Source organism: Phyllobates terribilis, unplaced genomic scaffold, assembly GCF_046119375.1.
Source record: "Phyllobates terribilis strain yellow unplaced genomic scaffold, ASM4611937v1 Scaffold_3__8_contigs__length_932513732, whole genome shotgun sequence".
Taxonomy (NCBI): Eukaryota; Metazoa; Chordata; class Amphibia; order Anura; family Dendrobatidae; genus Phyllobates; species Phyllobates terribilis.
In genome coordinates, this window is record NW_027362763.1 from 671419583 (window position 1) to 671439794 (window position 20212).

Genomic DNA, 20212 nt, shown 5'->3' on the forward strand with positions numbered 1-20212 from the left:
ACTATAATATTGCTCCATATGTGCAGGAATATAACTACTATAATACTGCTCCCTATGTACAGGAATATAACTACTATAATACTGCTCCCTATGTACAGGAATATAACTACTATAATACTGCCCCTATGTACAGGAATATAACTACTATTATACTGTCCCCTATGTACAAGAATATAACTACTATAATACTGCCTCCTATGTACAAGAATATAACTACTATAATACTGCCCCCTATGTACAGGAATATAACTACTATAATACTGCTCCTATATACAAGAATATAGCTACTATAATACTGCCCCCTATGTACAAGAATATAAGTACTATAATACTGCTCCTCTGTACAAGAATATAACTACTGTAATACTGCCCCTATGTGCAAGAATATAACTACTATAATACTGCCCCTATGTACAGGAATATAACTACTATAATACTGCCCCTATGTACAAGAATATAATTACTATAATACTGCCCCCTATGTACAAGAATATAACTACTATAATACTGCTCCTGTGTACAAGAATATAACTACTGTATTACTGCCCCTATGTACAAGAATATAACTACTATGATACTGCTCCTATGTACAAGAATATAACTACTATAATACTGCCCCCTATGTACAAGAATATAACTACTATAATACTGCCCCCTATGTACAGGAATATAACTACTATAATACTGCTCCTATGTACAAGAATATAGCTACTATAATACTGGCTCCTATGTGCAAGAATATAACTACTATAATACTGCCCATATGTACAAGAATATAACTACTATAATACTGCCCCCTATGTACAAGAATATAACTACTATAATACTACCCCTATGTACAAGAATATAACTACTATAATACTGCTCCATATGTATAAGAATATAACTACTATAACACTGCTCCCTATGTACAAGAATATAACTACTATAATACTGCTCCTATGTACAAGAATATAACTACTATAATACTGCTCCTATGTACAAGAATATAACTACTATAATACTGCCCCTATGTACAAGAATATAACTACTATAATACTGCCCCTATGTACAAGAATATAACTACTATAATACTGCCTGGACTGTAGTTGTTAGACCAGAGAACTCCGCTGATATTTCGGAGACATTACCTTCCAGTTACACATTTCTCACGCTTTCTATACCCATCAGCCGCCCTTCAGTCTACATTAGGACTGCAGGTGAGGAGGTCGTACATGTGGGGGGCAGACGATCTGCAGCCTGAGATTCTGCCATCGACACTGGATAATGAATGGAAAAATGAATCCTTTCAACTTAAAACGCACAATCTCACAAGCCCAAGGGAGGAGGAGGTGGACAGTGCAGCTCTGGAAACCGCCAGGCTAAAGGACAAGCTCAAGAGGAAAATGTCTGATGGGTCCACTGCCCGTGGGGGTGAGTGGGCTCCTTTAAAGATGTCTATTGCTAATAAGAGCGAAGGAAGCAACTCCTTGGTATATACAGGACTGCAAAAGTAAGAATAAGAGTAAGAATGCTTCTTGGAAAAAGTGGAAGTGTTAATAGTTTGTTTTTAATAATTAACATAATTCAAAGTGAATGAACAAAAGATAAATGTAAATCAGATCAATTTGCATCAATTCTAGATTAAAACAATTGAATAAACAATTATACCAAACAAGTGATGATCATCATTTTCATATGTAGGTTGAAAATTTATCATTAACTGAAACAGAAACAGCTTTATAGGAGGCTTAAAACTGGGTGAGGAATAGACAAACTCTGCTACAAAGGTGAGGTTGTGGAAGATGGTTTCATGCCATAGGTCATACACCATGGCAAAACTGAGTGCAGCAACAAGACACAAGCTAGTTATACTGCATCAGCGAGGTCTCTACCAGGGAAAGATATCACAGCAGACCGGGGTTTTAAGATGTGATGATCAAGCTCTTTTGAAGAAGCACCAAAAAATAGGCAACGTTGAAGATTGTAGATGCAGTAATCGGCCAAGGAGACTTAGGGCAGCAGATGAAAGACTCATCATATTTACCTCCCTTCGAAATCTAAAGATGTCCAGCAGTGCCATCAGCTCAGACCTGACAGCAACCAGTGGGACTCTGCTACACCCATCAACTGTTCAAAGAGGTCTGGCCAGAAGTGGCCCTGACGGGAAGATTGCAGCCATAACCCAAACCTTCAACATGGAAACAAGGCAAAGTGGTGCCTATGCACGAAAACATAGGAACTGGGGTGCAGAACTATGTCAGCATGTCTCTGGACTGAGGAGTCACCATGTGGAATATTTGGCTGTAACAGAAGCAGTTTGTTCTCTGAAACACAGGAGAACGGCGCAATGATGAGGGTCCGCAGGAGCAGTGACGCACAATGGAGGGTCCTGCAAGTTTCTGCATTTCAGCAAATGGAGTTGGGGATTTGATCAGGATTAATGGTGTCCTCAATGCTGAGAAATACAGTCAGATCCTTACCCATCATTTAACACCATCAGGGGGCATCTGATCCGTTCCAAATTTATTCTGCAGTCGGACAATGACCCCCAACATCCAGTCAATGTCATCACATCATCCCGTCTGTCTGGGATCACATGAAGAGACAGAAGGATCCGCACAAGCCTCATACACAGAAGATCTGGGGTCAGTTCTCCAAGATGTTTGGAAAACCTCCTGCCGAGATCCTCCATAACCTGTGTACAAGTGATGAGAAGAAGTGATGGAGGCGACGAGCGGTCACCAGGTACTGATGATGTAGGCGATGATGTAGGCGATGGGCGGTCACCAGATACTGATGATGGAGGTGACAGGCGGTCACCAGATACTGATGATGGAGGTGACGGGCGGTCACCAGATACTGATGATGTAGGCGATGGGCGGTCACCAGATACTGATGATGGAGGTGACGGGCGGTTACCAGATACTGATGATGGAAGCGATGGGCGGTCACCAGATACTGATGATGGAGGTGACAAGTGGTCACCAGATACTGATGATGTAGGCGATGGGCGGTCACCAGATACTGATGATGGAGGCAACGGGCGGTCACCAGGTACTGATGATGAAGGTGGTGGGTGGACACCAGACACTGATGACGGAGGTGACGAGCGGTCACCAGATACTGATGATGGAGGCGATGGGCAGTCACCAGATACTGATGATGGAGGCGATGGGCGGTCACCAGATACTGATGATGGAGGTGACGGGCGGTCACCAGATACTGATGATGGAAGCGATGGGCGGTCACCAGATACTGATGATGGAGGCGACGGGCGGTCACCAGATACTGATGATGGAGGTGACGAGTGGTCACCAGATACTGATGATGTAGGCGATGGGCGGTCACCAGATACTGATGATGGAGGTAACGGGCGGTCACCAGGTACTGATGATGAAGGTGGTGGGTGGACACCAGACACTGATGACGGAGGTGACGAGCGGTCACCAGATACTGATGATGGAGGCGATGGGCAGTCACCAGATACTGATGATGGAGGCGATGGGCGGTCACCAGATACTGATGATGGAGGTGACGGGCGGTCACCAGATACTGATGATGGAAGCGATAGGCGGTCACCAGATACTGATGATGGAGGCGACGGGCGGTCACCAGATACTGATGATGGAGGTGACGAGTGGTCACCAGATACTGATGATGTAGGCGATGGGCGGTCACCAGATACTGATGATGGAGGCAAAGGGCGGTCAACAGGTACTGATGATGAAGGTGGTGGGTGTACACCAGACACTGATGACGGAGGTGACGAGCGGTCACCAGATACTGATGATGGAGGCGATGGGCAGTCACCAGATACTGATGATGGAGGTGATGAGCGGTCACCAGATACTGATGATGGAGGTGATGGGTGGTCACCAGATACTAATGATGGAGGCGACGGGCGGTCACCAGATACTGATGATGGAGGTGATGAGCGGTCACCAGATACTGATGATGGAGGCGACGGGCGGTCACCAGGTACTGATGATGAAGGTGATGGGCGGACACTAGATACTGATGATGGAGGTGACGGGCGGTCACCAGATACTGATGATGGAGGCGATGGGCGGTCACCAGATACTGATGATGGAAGCGACGGGCGGTCACCAGATACTGATGATGGAGGTGATGGGCGGTCACCAGATACTGATGATGGAGGCGACGGGCGGTCACCAGATACTGATGATGGAAGTGACGCGCCCCCTGGGCCGTGTGTGTGTGGGGATACCCGGAACCGGACCTTTTGTGGATGCTGGGGGTTGTAGTCCTTGCGTGGCGGGGACCCGGTCCCGAGGCTCAGGGTGGTCAACCCAAATGGCGGTCTATTTATAGGGTTTTGTGATTAAATGTCCGACTACGCCACCCGTGGATTGCGGTCAGAGTGAACCGCCGCTGCAGGGCAGACCGCTGAGGCTGGTGTTGTGGGTGCAGCTGAGGGTAGTATAACTCCCCACGGGAGGAGTATAGCCTCAGGGCAGTAAATAGGGATGTTGGTGGTGATGGTGCGCGGGAGCAGCAGTAACCACACGGAGTCTGTCTTGCAATTCAGGGTCTTTACTGTTGGTGGTGTTAAGGGACCCGTCCGGAATACAGGTTAACAATGGAGGCCTGGTCAGTCTGAGAGCAACTGAGAAATCCCGCTGGTCACGGGGAGTTTGTAGGCCTACCGTGCTGACTTCACTCTTTCTTGGCTATCCCGCTGTAGTGTGGTGGTAGCCCACGTCTCTGAGTGTACCGTGTTGTTCTCACCCGTATGACTGGCGACTCGGGCCTTCCGTACTCCTCACCCCTCCGGGGCAGTAGTGGTCCCTCTCGTGTGGCTGAGCCTCCTGGCTTCCTTGGGCCAGAGGACTTGAAGTCCCCTGCGTGATGGTTTTCTGCTGCTGGGCTTATAACCCTCGCAGCCTCAGACTCCAGTGTCCGGCTTTGCAAGTCTCTAGCCAGGATGAACTCTGCTAGCTCCCCTCCTGGCCTTGTGTTCCTCCTCTGCCTACAGGGACTCCTCAGCTTGCTGCTGACCTGTCCCTATCTGCAACTTCACTGGAACCTTGTCTGGAACTTGTCTGGAACTTGTCTCCCTAACCCCGCCCCAGATCCAGTTTATAAAGGACAGGTTTCTCCCCTCCCTGGACTGAGGCAGGAGGTGCTACATGCTAATTGTCCCCAACCAGGGAACCTCCCACCTGCTCTCAGACATGACATTGCTGCCACTGTGGCGACCAGAAGCGACGGGCGGTCACCAGATACTGATAATGGAGGTGACGGGCGGTCACCAGATACTGATGATAGAGGCGATGGGCGGTCACCAGATACTGATGATGGAGGCGACGGGTGGTCACCAGATACTGATGATGGAGGCGACGGGCGGTCACCAGATACTGATGATGGAGGTGATGAGCGGTCACCAGATACTGATGATGGAGGCGACGGGCGGTCACCAGGTACTGATGATGAAGGTGATGGGCGGACACTAGATACTGATGATGGAGGTGACGGGCGGTCACCAGATACTGATGATGGAGGCGATGGGCGGTCACCAGATACTGATAATGGAAGCGACGGGCGGTCACCAGATACTGATGATGGAGGTGATGGGCGGTCACCAGATACTGATGATGGAGGCGACGGGCGGTCACCAGATACTGATGATGGAGGTGACGAGTGGTCACCAGATACTGATGATGTAGGCGATGGGCGGTCACCAGATACTGATGATGGAGGCAACGGGCGGTCACCAGGTACTGATGATGAAGGTGGTGGGTGGACACCAGACACTGATGACGGAGGTGACGAGCGGTCACCAGATACTGATGATGGAGGCGATGGGCAGTCACCAGATACTGATGATGGAGGCGATGGGCGGTCACCAGATACTGATGATGGAGGTGACGGGCGGTCACCAGATACTGATGATGGAAGCAATGGGCGGTCACCAGATACTGATGATGGAGGCGACGGACGGTCACCAGATACTGATGATGGAGGTGACAAGTGGTCACCAGATACTGATGATGTAGGCGATGGGCGGTCACCAGATACTGATGATGGAGGCAAAGGGTGGTCACCAGGTACTGATGATGAAGGTGGTGGGTGTACACCAGACACTGATGACGGAGGTGACGAGCGGTCACCAGATACTGATGATGGAGGCGATGGGCAGTCACCAGATACTGATGATGGAGGCAAAGGGCGATCACCAGATACTGTTGATGGAGGTGACGGGCGGTCACCAGATACTGATGATGGAGGTGACGGGCGGTCACCAGATATTGGTGATGGAGGCGATGGGCAGTCACCAGATACTGATGATGGAGGTGACGGGCAGTCACCAGATACTGATGATGGAGGTGACGAGCGGTCACCAGATACTGATGATGGAGGTGATGGGTGGTCACCAGATACTAATGATGGAGGCGACGGGCGGTCACCAGATACTGATGATGGAGGTGATAAGCGGTCACCAGATACTAATGATGGAGGCGACGGGCGGTCACCAGATACTGATGATGGAGGTGATGAGCGGTCACCAGATACTGATGATGGAGGCGACGGGCGGTCACCAGGTACTGATGATGAAGGTGATGGGCGGACACTAGATACTGATGATGGAGGTGACGGGCGGTCACCAGATACTGATGATGGAGGCGATGGGCGGTCACCAGATACTGATGATGGAAGTGACGGGCGGTCACCAGATACTGATGATGGAGGTGATGGGCGGTCACCAGATACTGATGATGGAGGCGACGGGCGGTCACCAGATACTGATGATGGAAGTGACGCGCCCCCTGGGCCGTGTGTGTGTGGGGATACCCGGAACCGGACCTTTTGTGGATGCTGGGGGTTGTAGTCCTTGCGTGGCAGGGACCCGATCCCGTGGCTCAGGGTGGTCAACCCAAATGGCGGTCTATTTATAGGGTTTTGTGATTAAATGTCCGACTACTCCACCCGTGGATTGCGGTCAGAGTGAACCGCCGCTGCAGGGCAGACCGCTGAGGCTGGTGTTGTGGGTGCAGCTGAGGGTAGTATAACTCCCCACGGGAGGAGTATAGCCTCAGGGCAGTAAATAGGGATGTTGGTGGTGATGGTGCGCGGGAGCAGCAGTAACCACACGGAGTCTGTCTTGCAATTCAGGGTCTTTACTGTTGGTGGTGTTAAGAGACCCGTCCGGAATACAGGTTAACAATGGAGGCCTGGTCAGTCTGAGAGCAACTGAGAAATCCCGCTGGTCACGGGGAGTTTGTAGGCCTACCGTGCTGACTTCACTCTTTCTTGGCTATCCCGCTGTAGTGTGGTGGTAGCCCACGTCTCTGAGTGTACCGTGTTGTTCTCACCCGTATGACTGGCGACTCGGTCCTTCCGTACTCCTCACCCCTCCGGGCAGTAGTGGTCCCTCTCGTGTGGCTGAGCCTCCTGGCTTCCTTGGGCCAGAGGACTTGAAGTCCCCTGCATGATGGTTTTCTGCTGCTGGGCTTATAACCCTCACAGCCTCAGACTCCAGTGTCCGGCTTTGCAAGTCTCTAGCCAGGATGAACTCTGCTAGCTCCCCTCCTGGCCTTGTGTTCCTCCTTTGCCTACAGGGACTCCTCAGCCTGCTGCTGACCTGTCCCTATCTGCAACTTCACTGGAACCTTGTCTGGAACTTGTCTGGAACTTGTCTCCTTAACCCCGCCCCAGATCCAGTTTATAAAGGACAGGTTTCTCCCCTCCCTGGACTGAGGCAGGAGGTGCTGCAAGCTAATTGTCCCCAACCAGGGAACCTCCCACCTGCTCTCAGACATGACATTGCTGCCACTGTGGCGACCAGAAGCGACGGGCGGTCACCAGATACTGATAATGGAGGTGACGGGCGGTCACCAGATACTGATGATAGAGGCGATGGGCGGTCACCAGATACTGATGATGGAGGCGACGGGCGGTCACCAGATACTGATTATGGAGGTGACGGGCAGTCACCAGATACAGATGATGGAGATGACAAGCTGTCACCAGATACAGATGATGGAGGCGACGGGCGGTCACCAGATACTGATGATGGAGGTGACAAGCGGTCACCAGATACTGACTGGATTTACATTTCTCTTTTCTTCATTCACTTTTCATTCTGTTAAATGATAAAAATAAACTATTAACATTTCTATTTGGGGAAGCTTCTTACATTGCAGCATTGTTTTTCACACCTGCCTAAAACTTTTGCACAGTATTGTATATATCACCACTATACAAAAGGGTTAAAGCAGCGTAACCCCATGAATATTTCTAGAAGTATCATTCATGATCATCTACAATCTCCATTACAGCTCCATCTGACCTTATAAGCTTGCAGAACGCTCCTCTGAAGCCTGCAGTGCCCAGGAGCGCCTCCCAGAGGTTACTGAATATGACGAGGCCTGTACCCCCTATACAGAGGAGTCCGACCCCCAGTAACACAGAAGAAGAGTGCGGCACAGAGAGGAACGAAACAGAGAAAGGGAATGGAAAAAGGGGAGAAAACACATCATGTATAGAGGTACTAAGATGAGAGTGATAGAAGGAGAGCAGAAGCTCATAGCTATCTATTATCTATCTATTATCTATCTATCATCTATCTATTATCTATCTATTATCTATCTATCATCTATCTATCATCTATCTATCTATCATCTATCCTTCTATTTATCTTGTCTGTCTATCTCTCTCTCGCTCGAATGTTTATCTCATACAGTGGGTACGTAAAGTATTCAGACCCCTTTACATTTTTCACTCTTTGTTTCATTGCAGCCATTTGATAAATTCTAAAAAGTTCACTTTTTTCTCATTAAAGTACACTCTGCACCCCATCTGGACTGAAAAAAAACAGAAATGTAGAAATTTTTGCAAATTTATTAAAAAAGAAAAACTGAAATCTGACATGGTCATAAGTATTCAGACCCTTTGCTCAGTAGTGAGTAGAAGCCCCCTTTTGAGCTAGTACAGCCATGAGTCTTCTTGGGAATGATGCAAGAAGTTTTACACCCTTGGATTTGGGGATCCTCTGCCATTCTTCCTTGCAGATCCTCTCCAGTTCCGTCAGGTAGGATGGTGAACGTTGATGGACAGCCATTTTCAGGTCTCTCCAGAGATGCTCAATTGGGTTTAGGTCAGGGCTCTGGCTGGACCAGTTAAGAATGGTCACAGAGTTGTTCTGAAGCCACTCCTTTGTTATTTTAGCTGTGTGCTTATGACGCGCCCCCTGGGCCATATTCTTTTAGGGGGAATATCCGGAGCCGGATCAGATGGGAGTTGTAGTCTTCCGAGTGGCTATGACCCGGTCCGTGCCCAGGGTGTCAAACTGAGTTGTATGTGGCAGTCCTACAGATGTTATTAAGTTCTTTATTGTCGACTACACCACCCGTTGTATTGCGGTCACTATGGCCGCCGCTGCAGCAGGGTCCGCTGAGGCTGATGGTATAGGTGCAGCTTGTGATAGATAACCCCCAACGGGTGGGGTATAGCCTCAGGGGGTCAGGTGCAGAGGATGGGGGTTGTGGTGGTGCAGCATAGGTGTTAAAGGAAGACAGAGTCGGGTTATGCAGTTAAGGGTGTTTACTCACTGCTGATGTTCCGGTCACTCTAGCTTCAAGTGACCACCCGAGCCGTGCTGCATCCACCAGGTCCTGGATCCAGCCAACCCCCAAGCGAGTCCGGAGCGTGACCCTGAGCTCTCCTTCTGTCCTTTCTCTGGCCGTCCCCACTATTGATCCACCCAGGTCCAGCTCCCTCGGGCCTTCTGCTGGGAGACCCTTGGCCTTGGGTTCCCTGACCCTCCACGTGGTATGCCTTCGTGGTGGATATGGTGGGTGGCCGTGGCAGGCGCTGCCCACGGCCTCCGGTCTCTGGCTGGGGTGTGTTTTTGCCCCCACCAGCTTGGGTTCCGGTACCCTGATGCCGACTCTTCACCCGTGGATTGGATTTGGGGTCTTAGAGTCCTCTCTTCTGCTTCCCCCTCTGGGTCTCTCTTTCTTTCTCCTCTCTCTCTCTTGGGCTGCTCTGCTCCTCTGCTTCTTACTCTGACAGACTGACTGACCCTGATCTTTGATGGTGCCCACCTTATATACACCCTCTATGTGTGAGCTCAGGTGACCAGCACCCAATGAGCTCCTATCTTTACCCAGGCTGCTCCCCCTATCTGCCCCTACACTACTTGGGATGTACCACCCCCCTCCCACTCCAGCCAGGAACAGACTCGGTCGTACCTGCACATTTCTAAGTGGGAGTACCGTCGGTCTGCTCCTCGGAAATGGGATGTGTGTAGTGCATGCAGCCTACCGAGCTCAGTTCCACACTCCATCCTTACCCGGGAGTGGAATATCACACCTCTGGGTTGAGGTGCAATACCCCTGTAGCAGCCGAATCCTCAGGGTGCTACACTTAGGGTCATTGTCTTGTTGGAAGGTGAACCTTCGGCCAAGGCTGAGGTCCAGAGCACTCTGGAAGAGGTTTTCATCCAGGATATCTCTGTACTTGGCCGCATTCATGTTTCCTTCAATTGCACCCAGTCGTTCGGTCCCTGCAGCTGTATAACACCCCCATAGCATGATGCTGCCACCACCATGTTTCACTGTTGGGATTGTATTGGGCAGGTGATGAGCAGTGCCGGGTTTTCTCCACACATGCCGCTTAGAATTATTACCAAAAAGTTCTATCTTTATCTCATTAGAGCAGAGAATCTTATTTCTCATAGTCTGGGAGTCCTTTCTCCCATCTCCCTACTTCATCTCTGGAGCTCAGCCACAGTGATCTTCTTTACCTCTCTCACCAAGGCTCTTCTCCCACGATTGCATAGTTTGGCTGGACTGCCAGGTCTAGGAAGACTTCTGGTGGTCCCAATCTTCTTCCATTTAAGGATTATGGAGGCCACTATGCTCTTAGGAACCTTGAGTAATGCAGAAATTATTGTGTAACCTTGGCCAGGTCTGTTGCCACAATTCTGTCTCTGAGCTCCTTGGGCAGTTCCTTTGAGCTCATGATTCTCATTTGGTCTGACATGCACTGTGAGCTGTGAGGTCTTATATAGACAGGTGTGTGCCTTTCCAAATCAAGTCCTATCAGTTTAATTAAACACAGCTGGACTCCAATGAAGGAGTAGAACCATCTCAAGGAGGATCGCAAGGAAAAGGACAGCATGTGACTTAAATATGAGTGTCTGAGCAAAGGGTCTGAATACTTATGACCATGTGATATTTCAGTTTTTCTTTTTTAATAACCCCTGTACTCCCGAAGGTGGTTTGCACGTTAATGAGCAGGCCAATTTTTACAATTCTGACCACTGTCACTTTATGAGATTGTTTTTTCATGACATATTGTACTTCATGATAGTGGTAAAATTTATTCGATATCACTTGCGTTTATTTGTGAAAAAATTGGAAATTTGGCAAAAATTTAGAAAATTTCGCAATTTTCAAAATTTAAATTTTCATGCCCTTAAATCAGAGAGATATGTCACACAAAAGAGTTAATAAATAACATTTCCCACATGTCTACTTAACATCAGCACAATTTTGGAACCAAAATTTTTTTTTAGTAGGGAGCTATAAGGGTTAAAAGTTGACCAGCGATTTCTCATTTTTATCACAAAATTTACAAAAACATTTGTTTAGAGACCACATCACATTTGACGTGACTTTGAGGGGCCTTTATGACAGAAAATACCCAAAAGTGACACCATTCTAAAAAACTGCACCCCTCAAGGTGCTCAAAACCACATTCAAGAACTTTATTAACCCTTCAGGTCCGTCACAGGAATTTTTGGAATGTGGAAGAAAAAAATGAACATTTAAATTTTTTCACAAAAATGTTACTTTAGACCCAAATTTTTTAATTTTTGCAGGGGTAACAGGAAAAAATGGACCCCAAAATTTGTTGTGAAATTTCCCCTGAGCACGCAGATACCCCATACGTGGGGAAAAAACACTGTTTGGGCGCACGGCAGGGCTCAGAAGGGAAGGAGCACCATTTGACTTTTTGAATGTAAAATTTGCTTGAATAATTAGCGGACGCCATGTTGCTTTTGGGGAGTCCCTGATGTGCCTAAATAGTGGAAACCACACCCCCTCCCCTCAGTGACTCCATTTTGGAAACTACACCCCTCCAGGATTTTATCAAGAGGTATATTGAACATTTTGAACCCAGAGGTACGACACAGTATTTAATTACATTAGGTCATCATATTGAATAAGTTGTCATTAGTCTTGAGTGCAAGTGCTCGGTGCACCAAGTATCGCGGGGCAGGCAATCCCCGCAAGATTTTTTTGGCTGTATAACAGCTGCAAAACATTTGGGGCGGAGACTCGAGTATGTCACTCGAGCACCCGCTATACTTGGTGCATACCCAAGCACCCGATGCAAACTCAAGTAGCGAGCACTTGCGCTCAACATCAGTCACCATATCGTAATTTTTTTTTCTTTACTTCTGAAAAAATCCCTACCCTAACCTTAGCCCAACCCTAACCCTAGCCCAACCCTTGCCCAACTCTAACCCTAGCCTAACCCTAACCTAACCCTAACCTTAGCCTAACCCTAAGCCTAGCCTAACCCTAAGCCTAGCACAACCGTAACCCTAGCACAACCGTAACCCTAGCACAACCCTAACCCTACCCTAACCCTAGCCCAACCCTAACCCTAGCCCAACCCTAACCATAACCCAACCCTAACCCTACCCTAACCCTAGCACAACCTTAACCCTAGCCCAAACCTTACCCTAGCCTAACCCTAACCCTAGCACAACCCTAACCCTAGTCCAACCCTAACCCTAGCACAACCCTAGCACAGCCCAAACCCTAGCACAACCCTAACCCTAACCCTAGCACAACCCTAACCCTAGCACAACCCTAACCCTATAGTTTAATTTTACGCCGTTCCTCGTGCGGTATAAGTGATTTATTCTTCGGGTCGGTGCGATTACAGTGATACCAGATTCATATCGGGTTTTTATGATTGACAGCTGTCACACACTAAAAGACGCATTTTTTTGCAAAGACTAGTAGCCATATTTTGAGAGTTATCATTTTTCCATATTTCGGCCGACAGAGTCATGTGACTGCTTGTTTTTTGCGGGACAAGTTGAATGTTTTTATTGGTACCATTTTCCGGCACGTGACATTTTTTGATCGCTTTCTATTCTGATTTTTAGAAGGTAGAATAAACAAAAACCAACAATTTAGGAATTGTTTTTTTGTTTTTTTTTATGCCGTTCTGCATGTGGTAAAATTGATCAGGCAGCATTATTCTTCGGGTCAGTACATTTACAGCGGTACCACATTTATATATTTTTTTTATATTTTGGCGCTTTTACACAATAAAAACTATTTTATAGAAAAAAGAATTGTTTTTGCATCGCTTTATTCTGAGAGCTATAAATTTTTTATTTTTCGGCCGTTGGAGCTGTATGGTGGCATGTTTTTTTGCGGGACAAGATGACGTTTTCAGCAGTACCATTTTTATTTACATTCGTAAATAAGGCCCAGGGCACAGATACATATTAATACGCTCTGGGCCAGGAAGGGGTTAATGAGAAAAAAAAAATGAACTTTTTAGAATTTACCAAATGGCTGCAATGAAACAAAGAGTGAAAAATGTGAAGGGGTCTGAATACTTTCCGTACCCACTGTACTTACATGTCCCTTCCTGTAAATAATGTAGGTACAGGTAGCACTGCCTACCTGACTATAGTACTTATACTTCCTGTATAGTTAGTATGTACTGCCCTTCGGTATCTCTATGTAGATGATGTAGGTAAAGATATCACTATTGCACTGTTCCTCTGAGTAAATAATAAAGGGACAGATAGTACTGCCTCTGTGTCTTTGCATGTAAATTGGCAGCAATAGTTCTGCCTCCCTTTCTCTTCCTGTAAATGATGTAGGTACAGATAGTACTGCCTCACTGTTTCTTCCTGTAAATGGTGCAGGCACAGATATTACTCCCTACCTGTTTCTTCCTGTAAATGATGTAGGCACAGATAGTACTGTCTCTCTGTCTCTTCCTGTAAATTGTGCAGGTGACTCGCCCCCTGGGCCGTGGGGCACTCGGATCCGGGCAAATAGGGAAACGGTGGGAGTAGTAGTGGCAACCCAGTTCCGTGGCTCAAGGTGGTCAGGCCAGTGGTAGTCCGTTATGTGCTGTTGAATATGTCCGACTACGCCACCCGTGGATTGCGGTTATTAGGAACCGCCGCTGCATGCAGACCGCTGGGGCTGATGAGGTGTGCAGCTAGGGTAGTGTGACTCCCCACGGGAAGAGTGCGGCCCCAGGGCAGTGTAGTGGATGGTGGGAGTGATGGTAGTGAGAGTCCCAGTGCTGATAGTGCTGGAGGAGCAAGGAGCACACAGACAACAGGTTGCAGTCCAGGGTCTTTACTAGAACAGGTAAATTGACCCACAAACAGTCCCAGCTAGGAGGGGACCTGGATGTCTGAGAGCAACTGGGAAATTGGCCCTGGTCAGGGTGAGGGTGTAGGCCTACCGTGCTTTCTGCGCTCCTTCTGGCTATCTCCTCATTATAGGGTAACAGCCCACGTTTCCAAGCTTTCCGTGTATTCTCGCCTGTATGGCCTGCGACGTGGGTTCCTTTCTGCTCCCAGCCTTGTACGGCTTTACTGGTCCCTTCGGTTGTGGCAGGGCCTCCAGGCTTCTTAGGCCAAGGAATATACAGTCCCTTGTGGACTGGTTCTCTGCTGGAGGATGTAGAATCCTCCCAGCCTCAGACACCAAAGTCTGGTAAAGTCAGTCTCTTATCTGCCAAGACAGGCTTGCTTCGCCTCTTGTCTCTGGCTTGTGGCTCTCCTCCTGCCACACTTCCTCTTAGGTGCAGTGCAACTGTCTGTCCCTGCTCTGCTCTGGGACAAGTCTCAGTGCTGAGACAGGCCATCAAGTTCTCTCTAACCCTGCCCCCAGTACCAGCTTTTATAGGGGCAGCCAGCTCCCCCTACTGGCCTGAGACAGGAGGTACTGCATGCTAATGTTTCCCTGACTAGAGAACCTCCCCCTTGCTCTCAGACACAGCTTTATTACATTTTGTGGCATCCAGGCCAGGGTGACACATTCCCCCCTAGTGAAATTTAGTACTCCGGGACTAAACAATAAACAAAGACAATATGCATAACCATAAAACATTAATAGACAAACGACGCACAGATTGAGTTCTTAAGGTTACAGTGTGGTCTGTGACCGGGTGTCCATATCACCAGCACAACGGGGAGCCTTAACCAGGCGGGGGTCTGTCCTACCCCAAGTCCTTCACAGTCTTAGTTCATTTCTGGGTTAGGCTCCGAACGCAGTCCATACAAGGTCCCGGTTATAAAAAGTCCATAACCTTTGAGTCCTTACGGTAGCTGCAAGAAACTGAAACACAGAATTACCAAACATGCATGTAACTTGGCAAACAATTCAACATTTGGGAACAGGGTTATTTACAATTTTAGTGCACCCTATATTCTCCAGCGAGCGGGTATCTGCCCCTTTGTGCTCCTGGTTGATCTACGTAGCCCACTGTCTGGTGGTGGACCAACCTGGCTATCCCCACTAGCGTTAGGGGTACAGCTACCAGCTGGGTGTACAGGTAGGGCAGGCAGCTGTCTGTGGGTCCTTTGGCTTACCGCAGGCATGGCAGGCTCACTGTCAGCAGAGGGTTGACTCTCCTGGGCTGCTGGTACAGGCTCTTCTGCCTCTGGAACCGCTTGCTCCTCTTCACCTTCCGGCTCTGGTGTTGGTTGTTGCTGTGCCGGTTGCAGGAAATGCAGGACGGGTACTACTATGGCATCATTTATGCGAGTCCAGGACTGAGGGAACTCTCCGAGAACGGTGCTGATCATTTCTTCCTTGTCCTCTGCGGGTTCAAGGTCACTCTGATCCTCTTCTGCACTACGGAGTTGCTCGGGGCATCTTTTGAGGTGGTCTCTGGAGACGGTGCTAGTGGTTTCTCCTCCGTCCTTGGTGATCACGCACACCTTCGGGTTGTCGTGATCAGTCTGCAGTACGGTGTAGGGTTCCCTTTCCCACTGGTCGTCCAACTTATGTAGCCTTCTCTTCCGCTTCAGGACTTGCTCACCAGGTTCTAGGGGACCAGCAGGGGCGTGTTGATTGAAGAGTTTTTCTTGCTTCTCTCTCACCTGGGCCAGGCTCTTCTCCACACTCTCCTGTACCTTCTTGTACTGCAGTTGCCTTTCCGTATCCCAGTCCGCATCCGGGGAGGTGTCCTCAGGTATTAGGACTTCCATCTCCAGGTCTACGGGCAGCTTACCTGGTCTAGCTCGCATCAGGTAAGCCGGGGTGCAGTTTGTAGCATTCACCGGGATATTGTTGTATAGGTCTATCAGGTCCGGCAGTTTTTCTGGCCACAGGCTGCGTTCCTCCAGGGGCAACGTCTTCAGGAGATCAATGACTATATTGTTCATCTTCTCACACATCCCATTGGTTTGGGGGTGGTAAGGCGTTGTACGAATCTTCTTACAGCCATAGAGGTTGCAGAACTCCTGGAAGATTTCAGCCTCGAACGCTGGACCCTGGTCTGTCAGGACCTGTTCCGGATACCCGTGTGGACGGCAGAAGTATTGCTGGAAGACTCTGGCCGCTGTTTGGGCTGTCAAGTCCTTTACCGGGACCACCACTAGAAAACGGGAATAGTGGTTGTAACGGGTCCGGGAGGCGGAACCTCTGAGCTACTATACAAGGGGGCGGCCCTTGTAAGGGAGCGGGTGGCAGTCTCTGGATGAACGGACAGGGAGTTACGGCAAGTGATCAGGGCAGTCTCTGGGTAAGGGGTAGGTACGACCTGTGATGGCAGAGCCTCCGGGTAGGCTAGCAGGCAGATGGTAGATGTGTGCTCCCAGGTGAGCAAGCGAGAGTCTCTGGAATAGCAGGTGGTCACAGCACGTGACGGCGGAACCTCCGGGCTGGCAGGCAGGTAGGTAACGGAGAAGCGCTCCCAGGTGAGCGGGCAAGAGTCTCTGAGATAGCTGGTGGTCACAGCACGTGACAACGGAGCCTCCGGGCTGGCAAGCAGGCAGGTAGCGGAGAAGCGCTCCCAGGTGAGCGGGCAAGCTGGTCCATAGACAGACTGACCGGAGTTGTAAGGCAGACCGTCGGACCTCAGGCAAGCAGGCAGGTAGCTGATGTGCGCTCCCAGGTGAGCGGACAAGTTGGTCCTTAGACAGACTGACCGGAGTTGTAAGGCAGACCGTCGGACCTCAGGCAGGCAGGCAGGTAACAAGTATTCAGGCAGGAATCAGGCAGGTAACTAGCAGGAAACTGGCAGGTAACTGGCAGGTAACTGGCAACGGGACCTGAGGGCTGAAGCACAGGTGAGACACAGGTGCAAACAACATTGCTCGGGCACCTCCATTTTGGAGGAGGTGCCTTATATATGATGAAGTCCTCCGGCCATTGGCCGGGGACTCTTTAGGGCGGCGCGCGCGGCCCCTTTAAGAGGAGGGGAGCGCGCGCGCGCGCGCCCTAAGCACAGGGGCCGGGAAGGAGCGCGCGCTGAGAGCAGAGCAGGAGGAGGACGCCGGGACGGAGCGCGCGCTGACAGCAGAGCGGGGGAAGGAAGCCGGGCACGGAGCAGAGCGGTGAGGGGAGCAGCGTCCCTGCCTAGCAGAGGGCAGGGACGCCGGCACTACAGTACCCCCCCCTTTAGGCCCCCCCTTTTTTAGGCCAGACAGAAATTTAGCTAGGATGAGAGGGGCATGGATGTTCTCCCGGGGCTCCCACGTTCTCTCCTCAGGACCAAACCCCTTCCAATCTACCAGAAAAAAGGTCTTTCCTCTTACCCTTTTGGTGGCAAGAATGTTCTCTACCTCAAACTCGTCCTCAGCAGAAACCGGAGCAGGAGGCGTACCTGTAGACTTGGAAAAAGAGTTAAGTACCACAGGTTTGAGGAGAGATACATGGAAGGAGTTAGGGATCCGTAAGTTGGCCGGGAGTTTCAATTTATAGGCCACCGGGTTGATCTGACTGATGACCTCCAGTGGGCCGATGAACCGAGGCCCTAACTTATAGGAAGGGATCTTGAGCCGGACATATTTGGACGAGAGCCAGACTTTATCCCCAGGGCGGAATTGAGGAGGGTCCAGACGTTTTTTGTCAGCGTGTCTTTTCATACGCTCGGATGACAGAAGGAGTGCGGACCGGGTACTCTCCCATATGGAGGAAAATTTGTTAACAAGAGATTCCGCAGCCGGATTGTCCGCCGAGGTGGAGACGGGAAACGGGATCCGAGGATGCTGACCGTAGACTACAAAAAACGGGGATTTGGAGGAAGACTCGCTCTCGTGATTGTTGTACGAGAATTCGGCCCATGGCAGGAGATCCACCCAGTCAGAATGGTGGGCATTAACGAAGTGCCGAAGGTAACTGGTCAGGTTCTGATTGATCCGCTCCACTTGACCATTAGACTGTGGGTGGTAAGCGGAGGAGAAGTCCAGGGTGACGTCCAGCAATTTACAAGTGGCTCTCCAGAAACGGGAAGTGAACTGTACCCCACGATCCGACACGATGTGACGGGGCAGGCCATGAAGACGGAAGATGTGGCGGATAAAGTCTTTAGCCAGCTCGGGTGCAGACGGAAGACCTGGCAGTGGAATGAAGTGAGCCATCTTGGAGAAGCGGTCAGCGACCACCCAAATGACCGTACAACCGGCAGAGACGGGCAGATCAGTAATGAAGTCCATCGCTATATGCTGCCAGGGGGCAGCAGGTACTGGCAGAGGTAGGAGGCGGCCGGCCGGCAGGTGTCTCGGAACTTTGTTGCGGGCGCAGGACACACAGGCAGAAACAAAGTCTATTACATCCTTGTGCAGGTTAGGCCACCAGTAGTGCCGGGTAATAAGCTGGAGGGTCTTTTTCTGACCGGCGTGGCCAGCTAGTTTAGACGAATGACCCCAGTGTAGGATCTTCTCCCGATTAGGTACTGGTACGAACGTCTTACCAGGAGGAAGACGATTTAGACTCACGGGAGCCACCTGCATTACTCTGGCGGGATCGATGATATGTTTCGGATCCTCCTCGAGATCAGACACCAGAAAGGATCGAGACAAGGCGTCCGCCTTGACGTTTTTGTCAGCCGGGCGAAAATGAAGGACAAAATCAAAACGAGCAAAAAACAAGGACCACCGGGCTTGGCGCGGGTTAAGTCTCTGGGCATGCTGGAGGTAAGCCAAGTTCTTGTGGTCAGTGTAAATTATTACCGGGTGAAGAGCCCCCTCGAGCAGGTAACGCCACTCCTCCAATGCCAGTTTGATGGCCAATAACTCTCGGTCTCCTATGGAATAGTTGCGCTCAGAGGAGGAGAAGAGTTTAGAGAAGAAGCCACAAGTTACCATCCTCCCGGAAGATGATTTTTGAGTAAGTACCGCTCCGGCTCCAGAGGAGGAGGCGTCAACTTCCAGGAAGAACTGCTTGTTGCCATCTGGGCGATGCAGCACCGGGGCGGAAGAGAAGGCCTGTTTAAGGGAAAGAAAGGCCTCCTCTGCTTCGGGTGGCCACTCTTTGGGATTAGTACCTTTACGGGTGAGCGCAGAAATTGGGGCCGTCCGGGAAGAGAAGTGTGGTATGAAGAGGCGGTAGTAGTTGGCGAAGCCCAGGAATCGCTGAATGGCCTTCAACCCCTCCGGTCGGGGCCATTTCTCGATGGCAGACAGTTTCTCAGGATCCATTTGTAGGCCGGTCTGAGAGATAATGTAGCCTAGAAACGGAAGCGAGGTCTGCTCAAAGAGGCACTTCTCAAATTTAGCGTAGAGATGGTTCTGCCTTAGCCTGAGCAGGACCTGACGAACGTCCCTCCGGTGAGTCTGGAGATCCGGAGAGAAGACCAAGATGTCGTCCAGGTACACCACTACGCAGGAGTAGAGAAGGTCCCGGAAGATGTCATTGACCAACTCTTGAAAGACGGCAGGAGCGTTACAGAGACCAAAGGGCATTACCAGGTATTCATAGTGGCCGTCCCGGGTGTTGAATGCCGTCTTCCATTCATCCCCCTGACGAATACGAACCAGGTTGTACGCCCCACGAAGGTCCAGTTTGGTGAAGATCCTAGCCCCCCTCAGACGATCAAATAATTCTGGAATGAGCGGAAGGGGGTACTTATTCTTCACCGTGATCAGGTTTAGGCCTCTATAGTCTATACAGGGACGGAGAGAGCCGTCCTTCTTTTTGACGAAAAAGAAGCCTGCTCCCGCCGGGGAGGTAGATTTCCGGATGAATCCTCTGGCCAGATT

General features: G+C 49.9%; 1 protein-coding gene across 5 annotated transcripts in view; it reads left to right on the top strand.

Annotated features, from left to right (window-relative positions):
* TOGARAM2 (TOG array regulator of axonemal microtubules 2) overlaps positions 1-20212 on the top strand; it is a 232916-nt gene that overhangs the window by 85315 nt on the left and 127389 nt on the right. For all 5 annotated transcript variants that reach the window (XM_073671789.1, XM_073671787.1, XM_073671788.1 and 2 more), the window contains exons 4-5: positions 1171-1413; positions 8283-8491. In XM_073671789.1, the coding sequence (XP_073527890.1) occupies positions 1171-1413; positions 8283-8491 (452 nt within the window). The remainder of the gene's footprint in view (positions 1-1170; positions 1414-8282; positions 8492-20212) is intronic.